The sequence below is a fragment of the Phascolarctos cinereus genome, unplaced genomic scaffold (genome assembly GCF_003287225.1).
Source record: "Phascolarctos cinereus isolate Bilbo 61053 unplaced genomic scaffold, phaCin_HiC Scaffold_726;HRSCAF=1367, whole genome shotgun sequence".
Lineage (NCBI taxonomy): Eukaryota > Metazoa > Chordata > Mammalia > Diprotodontia > Phascolarctidae > Phascolarctos > Phascolarctos cinereus.
Window position 1 is genome coordinate 230,605,888 of NW_027556098.1, and position 13,903 is coordinate 230,619,790.

At 37.3% G+C, this 13,903-nt stretch overlaps 1 protein-coding gene across 2 annotated transcripts in view; it reads left to right on the forward strand.

Moving 5' to 3' along the window:
- RBMS1 (RNA binding motif single stranded interacting protein 1) overlaps window positions 1–13,903 on the forward strand; it is a 245,618-nt gene that overhangs the window by 119,876 nt on the left and 111,839 nt on the right. For both annotated transcript variants that reach the window (XM_021004858.2, XM_021004859.2), the window contains exon 2: window positions 1,397–1,572. In XM_021004858.2, coding sequence (XP_020860517.2) covers window positions 1,397–1,572 — 176 coding nt within the window. The remainder of the gene's footprint in view (window positions 1–1,396; window positions 1,573–13,903) is intronic.

Genomic DNA, 13,903 nt, shown 5'->3' on the forward strand with positions numbered 1-13,903 from the left:
TGTCTTACATATTCTTTAGTAAGTTATTTGTAGTACCTGCTGCTGCTGCAGCTACTATTACTACTCCTAGCTAACATAAAGCACTTTAAAGTTTTCAAAGCACTTTGAAAAGATTATCTCATTTGATTCTCACAGCAGTTCTGGGAGGTAGATACTATTATTATCTGCATTTTATGGATGAAGAAACTGATTTAGACAGAGGCTAAATGACTTGCCTGGGGTCACACAACTAGTAGATTTCTGAGTCAGGGGTTGAACTCAGATCTTCTGTATTCTATACACTGAGCTACCTAGCAGCCAGAAAGAGGATTGCTAGGGAAAAGACTGGAATTTACACTATAAATTTGAACAATTTTTTTCTTGGAAGTTCATTGACTATTTAGTTTTGCATTCTTCTTGACTGAGTGACTTTATGTGGAAGAGCATTAGGGAGGTGGCAGTTTCTCTACTAGTATAAAGCAGCTAACATTTTTTGCTAATTACCTTGAGACTTAGGGTTGCACACATGCATTTGCAGCATAAACTGCTTAAGACTTTCTTAAAATTCTTCAGAGCAGCTCAGGGTCAGGAGACCTTGCCAGCAATACAGTCCAGAGAAGATTTGGAACGTGGAGGATTTCAGACATTCTTCCTGGGTGCCTGCTGAGTGTAAAACTGCATTGGGTCCTGGGCTTTGTTCTTAGTAATTGTTGTGTTTGTCTCTGAGAGAGAAGCCCAGGCTTGTTGCCAACTACAACAAAGTTCTCACAAGTTACATTTCACAAGTTTAGCCAGATTTGAGGGGGTGAGGAGAGTGGGAGGTAGAAAGTTAGTAGAACTGTGAACCCTCTCCAGATGTCTGAATGATTTTGTATTCCTGCCATAGAACTAGTTGAACCCTTTGTGGTGGTAAAAATTGACCTTCTGTTACAATAAACAGCTTCAAAATTATCCCTAAATCATCGCTTTTAGATATATTTTTAAAATTTTTTCATTGTATGGTCACTTAAAGTTAAAAGGGAATCTTATTTTTAAATTGTATATTAGCTTCATACAAGTAAATTAAATCTGAGTTTCAATATACAGATGTCACATTATACAATAAATACACAATATTCCTGAAAATATTTTATGATTGAATTACATGCTTAAAGGCATCAAAGGAACTTGCTATTTAGAGGTTTCTTACAGTGAATAACTCTGTGAAGTGAGTGCTCTCTTGGGTAAAGTGTATACATCCAGATCGCCACATCCTGATTTTTTTTTTTGAAAATTGAACTATACTCATATTTAAAAGGTGATAAAACTATTGAAGATAGAAATTAAATGGCCCTTGTACTGTCATTGTGATCATTACTGCAAGTGTCTTTTAATTTTTATTTACTAGGTTCTAACATGCTACTTCTTAATTTTCCAGCAGTCTATTGTGCCAGCCCACCCAATGGCTCCTCCCAGCCCCAGTACCACCAGCAGTAATAACAACAGTAGCAACAGTAGCAGTTCAGGGTGGGATCAACTAAGCAAAACAAACCTTTATATCAGAGGACTGCCTCCCAATACCACAGATCAGGACCTGGTGAAACTTTGTCAACCGTAAGTGTTTGCTTTTAAACATTTTGGAGATCATGATAAAGATAGAAAGTATATAACGGAAGATGTTTGCTGCAGGTTGGATTTGGATACTACACCGGCAGAAATCCTTATTTTTAGCCATTTCTTATTTCAGTTAGTATTTGATACTTTTGTTGTTGTTCGGTTGTTTCAGTTATGTTCAACACTTCCTGACCCCATTTTGGATTTTCTTGAAAAAGATATTAGAACAGTTTGCCAGTTCTTTCTCCAGCTCATTTCATAGATGAGGAAACTGAGGCATAGAAGGTTAAGTGACTTGCCTAGGATCACACAGCCAGTAAGTATTTCAGGCTGGATTTGAACTCAGGTTTTCCTGACTCCAGGCTCTATCCATCTAGCTGCTCTTAGCATTTGATGCTACAGTATTTCAAAATAATAAAATAGGTTTGTTACAATGGAATTTGTTTCATAATATCCTACAGGGAAGGGAAAAACTTTGTTTGGAGCAACTTCTTAAAAAGTTATTATTTTTTTTTTGATGGAATGAAGAAAACGCAAATATCTAGCATTTTCCATTTTGGCAGCAGCACATCACTGAGCGAACTCTTTCATTTTCTATGAGGTTCAAAGGAATTATAGATTAAGAGTTGTAAATGACCTGGGAGTCCTTCTGGTCCAACACAATCGTTTTACAGACAAGGAAACAAGCCCAGCAAGGTTAAGCAATTTGTTCAAAGCTACACAGGCAATAAGTGGCTCAGCTGGAATTTAAACCTGGGTCTCCTAACTCCAAATCCAGTCAGCTTTTCACTCCCCCATTCCATCTCCTTCAGCCCTTTGCTTCCATTCACCATCAAGGAACGCATCCCTACCTCATACTATCTTATTTTGAGTAAAACACTTCATTCTACTGGTGAGCATGATTAGATTAGCTTCTCTTTAGTGTCCCTTGTGCTTTTTGGTCTAGTTTGTTTCCTTTCATCCTTTAGGTGATGAAAACCCATATGTCCCTATGCTGAGCCTTATGGGTGAGTGTGCATCCAGCTACGTAGATGTGTACATTTGGAGAGAGAGATAAAATAAATACTTTCTTCACTAACATTTTCAAGGAAGAGATACTTTATATATTAGTTCCTCAGAGTTTTATTAATGTATTAAGCAAGAGAGAGAAAAAATTAAAACAAAGAGCCAGAAGCACAAAGTATTGTATGAAAAGCACTACAATATGAAAAAGTGGCATCTGCTCACAATGAATGTTCAAAAACGTAGCAAGCGGAAATAAGGATATATGTTAAGATATTTAAATAAGAAGCAAAAGGCATTTTTACATGATGTAGCTTTAAAAGATACTTACTAAGAGAGTTTCCTATTCCATAATGAAGAAAAATTCCCATGTAAGGATTTTGATTTGCAGCTACAACAGAATGTGGCATAGATAGAAAGTGTATTTAATTTTCATTCAGAAAGTCTGAGTTAGAAGCAGATCATTTAGCTTCTTTGGGCCACAATTTTTTAATCTGTAAAATGAGTGGGTTTGGCCTAGATCAGGGATTCTTAAACTTTTTTTGTAATCTCGGAACAATGTTTTTAAATGTATAAAATAAAATATATGATTACAAAGGAAACCAATGATATCCAAGATACAGTTTTCAAAGCATTGAAAAAAAAGTTCTCTGTAATCCAAGATACATATCTCCAGATATGATGTCCTTTGTAGTTCTTAAGTCCAATAATTTTCTGTAGCTTTCACAACATTTTTCCTGTCAGAAAACTGAAATTATCTCTGGGATCATGGAACCTGGGTTCAGATTCCTTCTCCTTGGACCTCAGTTTACTCATCTGTAAAGTGAAAGGATTGGACTAGGTAGGCTCAAAGATCTATCTTCCTTCCAGTTTTAGATTTGTGATCCTATGAGATCGTGCTCTGTTGTTTTTGTTAACAATTCATGATAATTATGCAAGAACTTCGAATTTTGCTTCCTCTGCAACTGGGACCATGTTTCCAGACAAGGAAATTAAAGTAGCATCTAGCTGTCATGACTTGTGTTGATTTGTTTCTGGTGATTTTTTTGAGAACTAAGGGATAGATTAAAAAATGCAGTTACATAAAGATCCTTCTATGCCTTTCCTGTGTTATTCTTTTAGGCTGGCACCCTTAGCTCGGTGGCCAGTGTAATGATAATACCTTAGGGAATGCCTCTGAAAGCAAATCAGACTCTTGGGTATCTGTCCTTGTGTGTTATGCCAGGCATGAGGTAGAGGGAAGTTTGCCAAGTGCTCCATACCCTCTATCTTAGTTCTTCCTCCAGACCACAGAAATCTTGGCTGTTCTTGGCTCCTTTCTGGCAGCATCTTATCCTCTGGCAGCATAATTATAGGTAGATAGGATACCATAAAGTCCAAGAAACAAAAAATAGAACTGCATGAAAATTAAAAAAAAGAAAGAAAGAAACCCATGGACAAGCACTTGTTAGACACCTACTGTGTGCCAGGTACTATGTTAAACTGGGAGTGCAAAGAAAAACAAAAAACAAAGCAATCTGTGTTCTTCAGGAGTGTGTTCAAGAAGTTATAGGAATTGGAGAAAGGGATGTGGATACAAGAAAAATAAATTACTTTCTCTGAGATTTTTATATTGCTTGAATTGAATTATAACATCCAGTAGAGTCACTCAAATTGAGCCTTTATCAGGGAGAGATCAATCAGTCATGCTACAAACATTTATTAAATGGGTAGAGTGTCTTTGCATAGTAATTGTCTTCCTAAAAAGTTGCTTGAAAATTAAACTTTCATAAATTGAATCATTTTTAATGTCCTAGAAGGGTTTGTGATCTAGTACCAAACATTCATAACATTAGTTTTTCTTTTAAAAGAGTTTCCTCATTATTATTGTCAACAACATGATTCTTTGATCTCATCCTCATGATCTTCTTAGGCTGCCTTGGCTGCTGCCTTTGAAGACTTGCTGTCATTCTTAACCCCTCCATGTGTTGCAATACTGGCTCCCGAGTGCCCAAGTGCAGAAGCTTGAGAAAGAAAGGGAGAGGCTTACTCTGAAGGAAAGCAGAATTCTAAAAGGAGAGACATAGGCCATCTCAGTTTGAAAGAACTTTCTGGAGGTGTTCCTAGGAATTTTAAAATCGTATTCCATGGGATGCCCTTACAAAGAAGTACATGTCATGTAGTCCTATCATCAGCTGACTGCTACAATCTTCCTAGCTATCTTTGTACCAGGAAGCCTATATTCTGATCATCATCCTCTTTCTGTAATACGATATTAAATCCCTCTCCAAATATCTTGATGGGTGAACTTTCACATTATTTTGCCTGGAACTGGGCCTCTGTGTCACTTCCTAGCTAAATCCAGACCATGCTGTCAACCATCATAGTTCCCTCTCCCCACTTTCCAGCTTACCTCATTAGAATATAAGCTAGTGGGTATCTGAGTGGGTTTTGAACTTACTTCCTGACTTCGAGACCAGCGTTCTATATACCATACCACACTATAAATATTTTTTTAGACAACTAGTATGTCTAACATATTAGACAGCAGGCGTATATACAGAGTTGAAGAAAATTACATAATACCTGCACTAGTTACAGTTTAATGTGGAAGTATAACACACTCAGAATAGTAGAATTTAATGGGAACAAATAAGAGATACAAACAAATCATTCACCCCTTCTCCCCTTAACATTGCTACCAGTCTGGTTCAGGTCCTCATTACCTCTGCCTGCCTTACCTTGAACCTGGAGTTTTGCAGTAACCTACTCAAGTCTCTTCCCACTCCAATCCATCCTCCACTCAGCTACACAATTGATTTTTCTAAGCACAGGTCTGATCATGTCACCCTACCCTTCTCAGTAAACTCCAATGGTTCCCTGTTGCCTCCAGGATCAAATATAAAATCCTCTGTTAGGTGTTCAAAGTCCTTTATTACGTAGGCACCTCTTACCTTTCCAGCCTTTTTATACTCTCCACATACTGTTCATTCCAATGGCACTGGCTTCCTTGCTTTTCAAGAACAAGATACTCCATCTCTTAGCTCCAGGCATTTTTTCTGGCCGTCCTCCATGCCTGGAATGTTGTCCCTGCTCATTCCCTACTGGCTTCCTTTAAGTCCAAACTAAAATTAATTATTTCCTATTTATTATATATCACTCCTATTAGTTATTTCCTAATTATCCTGTATATAGCTTATTTATACATATTTATTTTTTGTGTTTTCCATTAAATTTTGAACTCTTTGAGGGGAAGGACTATCTTTGACTCTTTTTGTATCTCAAGGCTTAGTACAGTGCCTGGCATTTAATGAAAAATTTTTTTGATTGATTATTAAACCTGAAGAAGGGGGAAATTTTCTTAAAGTGACCCCTGAACTATAATTATAGAGGAGCATAAAGATTTTAATGGGAAAGGGGGAAATGAGAAGGAAGTACATTTCAGATATGGCTAGAAGTCTTCACCAATGCTTAGGGGTGGAGAGTGAAGAAAGAGTTCAAGGAACAGCTAGTAAATTCTTTTGGTAGAAATGTAAGTAATACGAGTAGAAGGAAGAGTTGTGTGAATAAAGACTGGAAAACTAAGCTCTCCTGAAATGTTGACATCAGGTGATTTTTTTAGAGACATGGAATAAGAACTCAGAGAAGAAATCTGGATTACTAGATTTGTGAGGCGTTTTCATGGAGATGATAATTGAAGTCACTGAAGGAAAGCAAAGAGGAGATAGTCTCTTGGGAGATACCCACACTTAAGATGTGGGAGGAAAATGATGAATACATCAATAAAGGAATTGAGAAGGAACAGCCAAAGAGGTAAGAAGAAAACCAGGAGAAAGAATAGAGGGTATGCAAGTGGAGAAGATGGTGAACAGTATTAAATGCTGCCGAAAGGTCAAGAAGGATAATTGCTGAGAAAAAGACAATCAAATTTAACAGTTCTGTGGTCATTGGTGACCTCAGAGAGAGCAGTGTCGTTAGGGTGGTGGCATTGGAAAAATTACAAAAAGATAAAATATGAATGGTTGGGTAGCAAGGAAGAAGATGGAGTAAGTGTGCACAGTTCTTTCCAGAAGTTCACAAATGAAGAGGAGGAGAGAGAAATAATGTGAGGAAGTATGGTGTAGGAGAAAAGAGCACTAACTTGGATTTGTAGAGGATCTGTGTGATCTTGGTCAAGTCACACCCTCTTTGGGCCTCAGTTGCTAATCTGTAAAATGTGGAAGTTGGACTAAAGTGAAGTTTCTTCTAGCTCTAAATTGGGGGTTCTTAACCTGGGGTCCATGAACATTGTTTTTTTTTAATGAACTTTTTTAAATGTATTTTTTGGCAGTCATACTTCAATATGATTGATTTCCTTTGTAATCCATATATTTTACCATATGCATTTAAAAAAATTCATTCTGAGAATGGGGCATTTCGCTTCACTAGATGTCAGAGAGGCCCATGACACAAAAAAGTTAAGAACCTCCTCAAAATCTATGATCTTGTGATAATATCTTGAGGAGAAGGGTGGCATGTTCAGGAAAGGTGGTTTATTTTTTGCCATCTTTTTATGGTAGGGAAGACTGGAGCATGTTGCTTAGGTATAGGGAGAGGGAGAGAGGGATTGAGGATGAGAAAGAATGATCAATGGAAGATAGTCCTGGAGGAGGTGGTGGGGTGGAGAAGGTTGCAGTCAAGGACACAGCTCTGGTAACTTTGGCAAAGAGGAAGGCTACCTCACCCTCTGATACTAGAGCAAAGACAAAAAGAACGAGTTGGAAGTGCTGAGGATTGGCCTTAATCTTTGGGAGAGGTCTTTTGATAAAAGATGTAGTAGGGAGTGGGGTACATTTGGGGACTTAAAGATAGAGGAGAAAGTTTAGAATAGCCACTATGGGAGATACAATAAAGAATGATAGGGAATTGATTGGATGAACACAATGAATAAATGAAAAGTTTTATTTAAGATGCTTGAAGGTGGTGTTAGCATCTTATACTTTTGTACTCCATCATTCCTACCACCATGATAGAAGCCTGTTGATTTTTTAAAGTATTTATTTCTTACTGACTTGAAAGAGCAAAGAATAGTATTTTAGTAAATGATGCAAATCATTTTTCAATGAGTTGTATTGAGTTGTTTTCTTATAAACATATTTATTTCTTGTCCAATCTTTTATGTAATCTCTGGATTGTTGAGGTCAAGGGTAGATTCTTCTTTTTTGGAGGCCATTAGGATAGGCAACCAGAATAAGAAAATTTTTGTATCAGAAGGGACAGCAGCCATGTAGTCTAGGCAGAGTAAAAAATTCCTTCTATAACATACCCAATAAGTGGTCATCCATGTTTTGTTTGAAAACCTCTAGGATTGGTGAAACTCCTCCTTCCTGAACTAGTCCATTTCACTTTTTGACAGATCTAATTGTTAGATCTTTCACCCAATGGATCAGGTTGGCTGTAGATGTACAACTATAGCTAAAATGTACTAAGTCCATCTTTTTTTTCATATTAGAAAAGGGATGATTCTTTCTTGAAGATATTGATTTTTTTCTTACACTTACTTTTTTAATTGTATTTTATGTAATTGTTGTCCCTATGTAATGGGGTGGGTGTGTGTGTAAAAAGTGATTCTGAGCATATTCTAGTAATTTATCTTTTTGTAATGTTTTGGAGAAAGTTAAATCATCTTGTACTTGAAGTTATTTTTCTTGAAAATGGTACTGATTTCTAGCTGGTTAGAAACTTGATTATCCAGCAGATTTTCTAGTATTTTAAATTATAGCCCAAAGAAAAGGGATAATTTCTTCTGTTCTTTTTGTATCATTATTTTTATTGTTATTATTATTGTTGCAACCTTACATTTGCATAATATTTTATAATTTGAAATGCCTCCTTCTACACATAATAGCATGTGCTTATACAGTTCTTTTTAGTTATGAGGGATTTAACACACATTATCTTGGTTTTGCACAACAACATCGTTAGGTAAGAAGGGCTAATAGAATCCTTATTTTTATAAGTGTGTAAACTGAGGCTCAGAGTAGCTGAATGACTTCCCTAAAGTTAGATGCTGGTGAGTAGAGAAACTGCTACCCCAGCCTCTTAACTCCTGGTCCAGGGTTATTTTCACTATACCATGATCTACTTAGTTGTACTGTCTTAGCTTAGTGTCTGCCAGGAAGAAAGGAAAGTGGCAATCGCTTTTGTCTCCTCAATCAGATTCAGAATGAGGATAATGATTTTTAAGCGCAGCTAATTGCTGCAGTGGGTAGAGTCTCCAGTCAGGAAGACTTGAATTTAGATGTGGCCTCAGGCACTTACCAGCTGAGTTACCTTGGACAAATTAGTTAATCTCTGTTTCCTCAACTATAAAATGGGAATACTAATAGTACCAAACTCCCACAGTTGTTGTGAGGATCAAATGAGATAATATTTGTAAGCATAGTGCCTGGTAAATGTTAGTTATTATTATTATCATCATCAATATTATTATCCAAAAATGTTTTTGGGGTGGGTGGGATAGTTGTGGAGATTCTTTTGGCTTTCGTCTATGGTATTTTTCATGCCTTAGAGTCCTTGGTAAATTTTGGGGGCAAAACCTAGAGGTAGTGGAATAGATACAGTTGAACACACTTAGGTCATAGGCTCATAGCTTTAGACTTGGAAAGGACCTAGAGTTCATCTATTCCGGTTGGAGAAGCTGAGGCTCCATCTTAGTTACAGCTGAAGGTCCAGATAACTAAGTGACTTGTCTAACATTGTTATTTGGTAAATGCCCACAAAGGCCTCTCGAAACGCTGGAGTTGTGTGGAACAAAACTGAGAAACACTACTAAGTAGCCAAGGATGCTTCAATAGTTTTCCATTTATTCAAAGTTGACATATTATCTCATGCTTACTAAAAAGTGTACACTTCTGAATAAAGTAAGAAGCCAATAAATGCCTATTAACTGCCTAAAGTTAGGTAATACTGTAGTGCTCTTATTCACAGTTTTACTTGGTAGGCTTTTGAAGGTAACATTTATGTAAGCCGGGTGGTTGTGAGAAAGCATTTTTTTTAAAGCTGTAATACAGCAATAAATCAAGGATCTGTCATTATATCAGTGGCTCGCTTCCCCCATTGATAGATCACAACCTGTCTATAACTGGATAGATGGTCCTGGGCTGGGTCTCAAACATTCATCACTTTCAAGTTGACATCCTCAGGCCCAAGACACAAAGCCTGTTCACCTTGATAGGAACATGCCTTAGCCTGCATGCTGTTGCCATGGATGTTAGGAGCCCCAAGTCACCTATAAAAACCTGTGATTTCATTAATAGAAAGAACTGGAGGAGGAAGCTTCCTCAAGTGATGCAGGTGGCACCTCCTCTGCAACTTCTTTTCCTGGACAGTTGCTTAGAGCACTGAAAAGGTAGATGATTTGTGGAGAGTCTCACAGCCAGTGAATGTCAGAGATCTGAATGGCCAGGTCCTCTGGATTCCAAGTTCTCTATCTGCTGCCTCTTGTAACCTGTAAAGTGCTGTATAAATAGGGATGATTCTGCCAGTGGAAACCCAAGTGCTGCCTGGTATATGGAGACGTACCCTGATCCAACTAGTTAGAACTGATTTCTCCCACTTCGGATTTTTCAAAACCCCTACACACACACACACACACACACACACACACACACACACACACACACACACACACACGGCAGCACTCTGTATATTTCTTCATCCTTGAGGGTGAGGACTGTTTCATTTTTATCTTCACATGTCCAGTACCTAACACAGTATTTGGTGCATAGTAGGTGCTTAGTCAGTGCTTATTGATTGACTCCCTTTTGGTTTATAGATTCCTTATGGAACTTACCTTATTTCTATATCACTAGCACTTGGCGCAGCAAATTGTATGTTGTAATTTCTTAATAACACTTATTGACTGTAGTTGAAATTCTCTACGAAATGAACTCCAGCTTCCTAAATAATATTCAAGGCTTTTCACAATCTGGGTACAGCTTTAATCTAATGTACTGAATGCTTCAGTCAAATTGTATTACTCAGTATTCGTACCTTCTTCCATACCCTTGCTCACATGGTAAAATATTCCTGGAATGCCATCTTCCTCCCTCTCTACCTATTGATATCCTACTCATTCTTCAAGATCTAGTTCAAATGCCATCACCCCCTGTTCAGCTCACCTGGATGCCCCCAACTGGAAATGATCCTTTCATTTAATCTTTTCCTACTTTGCATTCCCTTTGTGCAGCTACTGATTGTAATTTGTGTTATCTCTATGTACTTGTCTAATCATCTCTACTACGTTGTAAACTCCTTGAGGGAAGAGATCATGTCTCCACTGCCTGGCGCAGTACATAACATAGAGAGTGTTTAATAAAATGCTTATTGATTTTTCAAAAAATAAAGTTCTTGAAAACTAAAATAAATCAGCTGTACCCTGCAACAAGATTGCAAATAACTGTGTTGATTCATTATCAGTCCCACTGATTTCAGTGTGAGGTTCCCTACTTCTACTTTAAAGTATTTCTTAAGAGATTTTTTGCACATTTTTGGATAGAAGGCTTCAAATAGGTGGCTATACAATATATAGCTTCAGATCATCAGGTCTTCTGAATTATAAAGTCTGACCCCCTGATCTCTGGCTCTGACATCTTAGCCCTATGACTCTGGCAAAGTCACATAACCCTGCTGGGTCTCAGTTTTACCATGTGATAGAAAATCGTTCTTCTTTCTCTAAAATGTAGCTTCCTTATCTGTGACTTCTCCACTGACAGACATAATGTATTTCCCCAGGCTGAGAAGATGAGATTGAGTTAAGATGAGATTTCAACATTCAGTTAATCATAGAAAATAAAGTGTCATCTCCATTTATGCCACTGTTTCTTAGATTCTCCTAAGTAGAAACTTTTATAGTAGCATTTATTATGAGTGCTTTAAGGTTTGCAAAATGTTTTACATACATGCTTTCATTTGAGCTTTATAACACCCTGTGATGAGGAAGCCAAGGCTCACAATTGTTAAGTGACTTGCCCATAGTTACTAAATAAGTGGATCAAGCAGAATTTGAATCTGGTCTCTCTTAATTTTCAGTCCTACAGTCTTACCACAATACTATGTGGTCTCTTTTTAAAGTTGGTTTTATATTTCTTAATATCCTGTTTCAGTGATGTGCATTTACTATGCCATGTTCTTGCAAGTCTTTTTCTCTCGATACTGAACTGGATGTTTTCAGAAAGTGCTCTTAAGGCTTCAGATGATGGTGTTAGAAGTCCCTCAGGATAATGTTGCACTGGAGAGGAGATATAAATTTCATTAGGAGCATGTGGTTGTTGAATCTTTGTTCCTTGGCCAAAGAAAAAGGTGTCTTAATCAAATTTTCATCCTGTAAAGTGAAATGCTAATCTACTGAGTCAAAGTGCAGGTATCCAGATGTCATATTTGGAATTTGATTCAATCATTAAAAAGAGTGTTCTAGTACAGAAGTGTCAGATATGCTGCCCAAAGGCCACATGTGGCCCACAATACTCCCTAGTGTGATCCAAACCAGATTAAAATGTAATTGGTAAATATTTATCAAAATAAATAAAAATAAAATAAAACATAGATGTTAACATGTGGTTTTCTAAGTTAATATACAGCATGCAAGGATCTTATGTATGATTTAGTGGCCTCTGTTTCTATTTGAATTTGACACCACTGTTCTAATAAACATCTTGGAGTTAAATGGGAAAATATAGACTTTCAGTTGAATAAAATTCAGAATTTTGGTGGTCTTTCTCTAACAACCTGAGTCCAAGAGGATATTGGTTCAGCTATGGTGAATCTTAAAGTGAATGCTTTTTTGAATCATCTGTCAAGCAATTCTCTTTGGAGCAAAAGCACTGAGGTAGCTTTACACAGTGGTATTACTGTCTGTCAAAGCATTTGGCAGTTAACCTGCTCCCCTTTTTAAGGCCAAAGACATGATAGTGATTCATATAAAATTTCTAATACACACTTTTTTTTAAATAAAATTTGACTGAATTCTTCAGTTCTATGATCGCTTACTACATTATCTACTGTAACAAACCTGCCCCTTTCCCTGCAGTTTGAGTCATGGCCAACTCAATTATCTCTGGTTAGTTTTAAATCATAGATTTGCTTCTCCCAGTTGCCAAGCAGGCTTCTGGGCCACCTTCCCTTGCATTCCTTAGTACTGTGCTGATTGTTGGCAAACTGATTTCAATATTCGCTTGAGTAGGGCTTAATTAGGAACTGAACAGGAGGAAAGAGACCACAGGGTGTTCTAAAGCTAAACATACATACATGCATGCATGAATGCATGCACACACATAAATACGTATGTGTGTATTCATACACACATATATAATTTAATCTCCCCAGTGCTCTTTTGATTAGTGCAGATAGAGTTAGATTTGCATAGACATAGCCTTTTTTAATGTACCTCAGAGATAGTGGCACAAATATAATCTAAGTGACTTAAAAGTGAAACTGACCTATACCATTTTAAGCAAATATCACCAAAAACTTCGTTTAGATATTGTGCTTGGCAATATTAAGAATATCTTATTACAACAGGATCTCTGTAAGTCATGAGCTTCATCTTTCCTCCTTTTTCATTGCTGGAGTCTGCCAGCTCACATTTCCCTTAATTTCCTCCATTCTACATCCCTGTCTCCAAGATTAGCTTATTGTTACAACTTCTGTGAATTTCAACCTAGCTTTTTATAGAAAAGTGAGCTTTACTCCATCTCCTTCCTCCCCCACTCCCTTCTACCCTTCCCACAGATCATGTTATAATGGATAGAAAGCTGGCTTCAGAACCAAGAAGACCTGCCTTCTGGTTCCACCTCTGACACATAGTGGCTAGGCAATCTTGGGCAAGTCATTTAGCGTCTTGATGGCCCAGGCAAGTCTCTGGGACTAGAAATTGCAGAGCAGGTGCTAATTTACTTTGCTAAAGGAAGTTCCCCTCTAGAAGCACGTGTCTATGATGAAATCATGTTTCTGATATAAAAAAAATCAGAAGACACATGATATAAGAGATGGAGTCCTTATGTCCGAGATTATAAAAAATTATACTTCTCGTGGCTGGCTAATAAGGGATTTGTTGAGTGACCAGAGTTTTGAACAGCAAGCTTGCAGTAGAACATAGATCTTTGCCTCTGGTAGAGTTCCTGGGTGGCATCCATGTTGACTGAAAACTATAAATTAAGAAAACAATTTCCAGTCAGCTTCATTGTATCTGAGTTGGAAGGAATATCAGATGTCATCTAGTCCAACCCATACAAATTAAACTACATCTGTTAGAAAAGTAGATAAGAGTAAGGAGCCCCATTTTCTGGTTAGATAAATATATCTGGTTAGA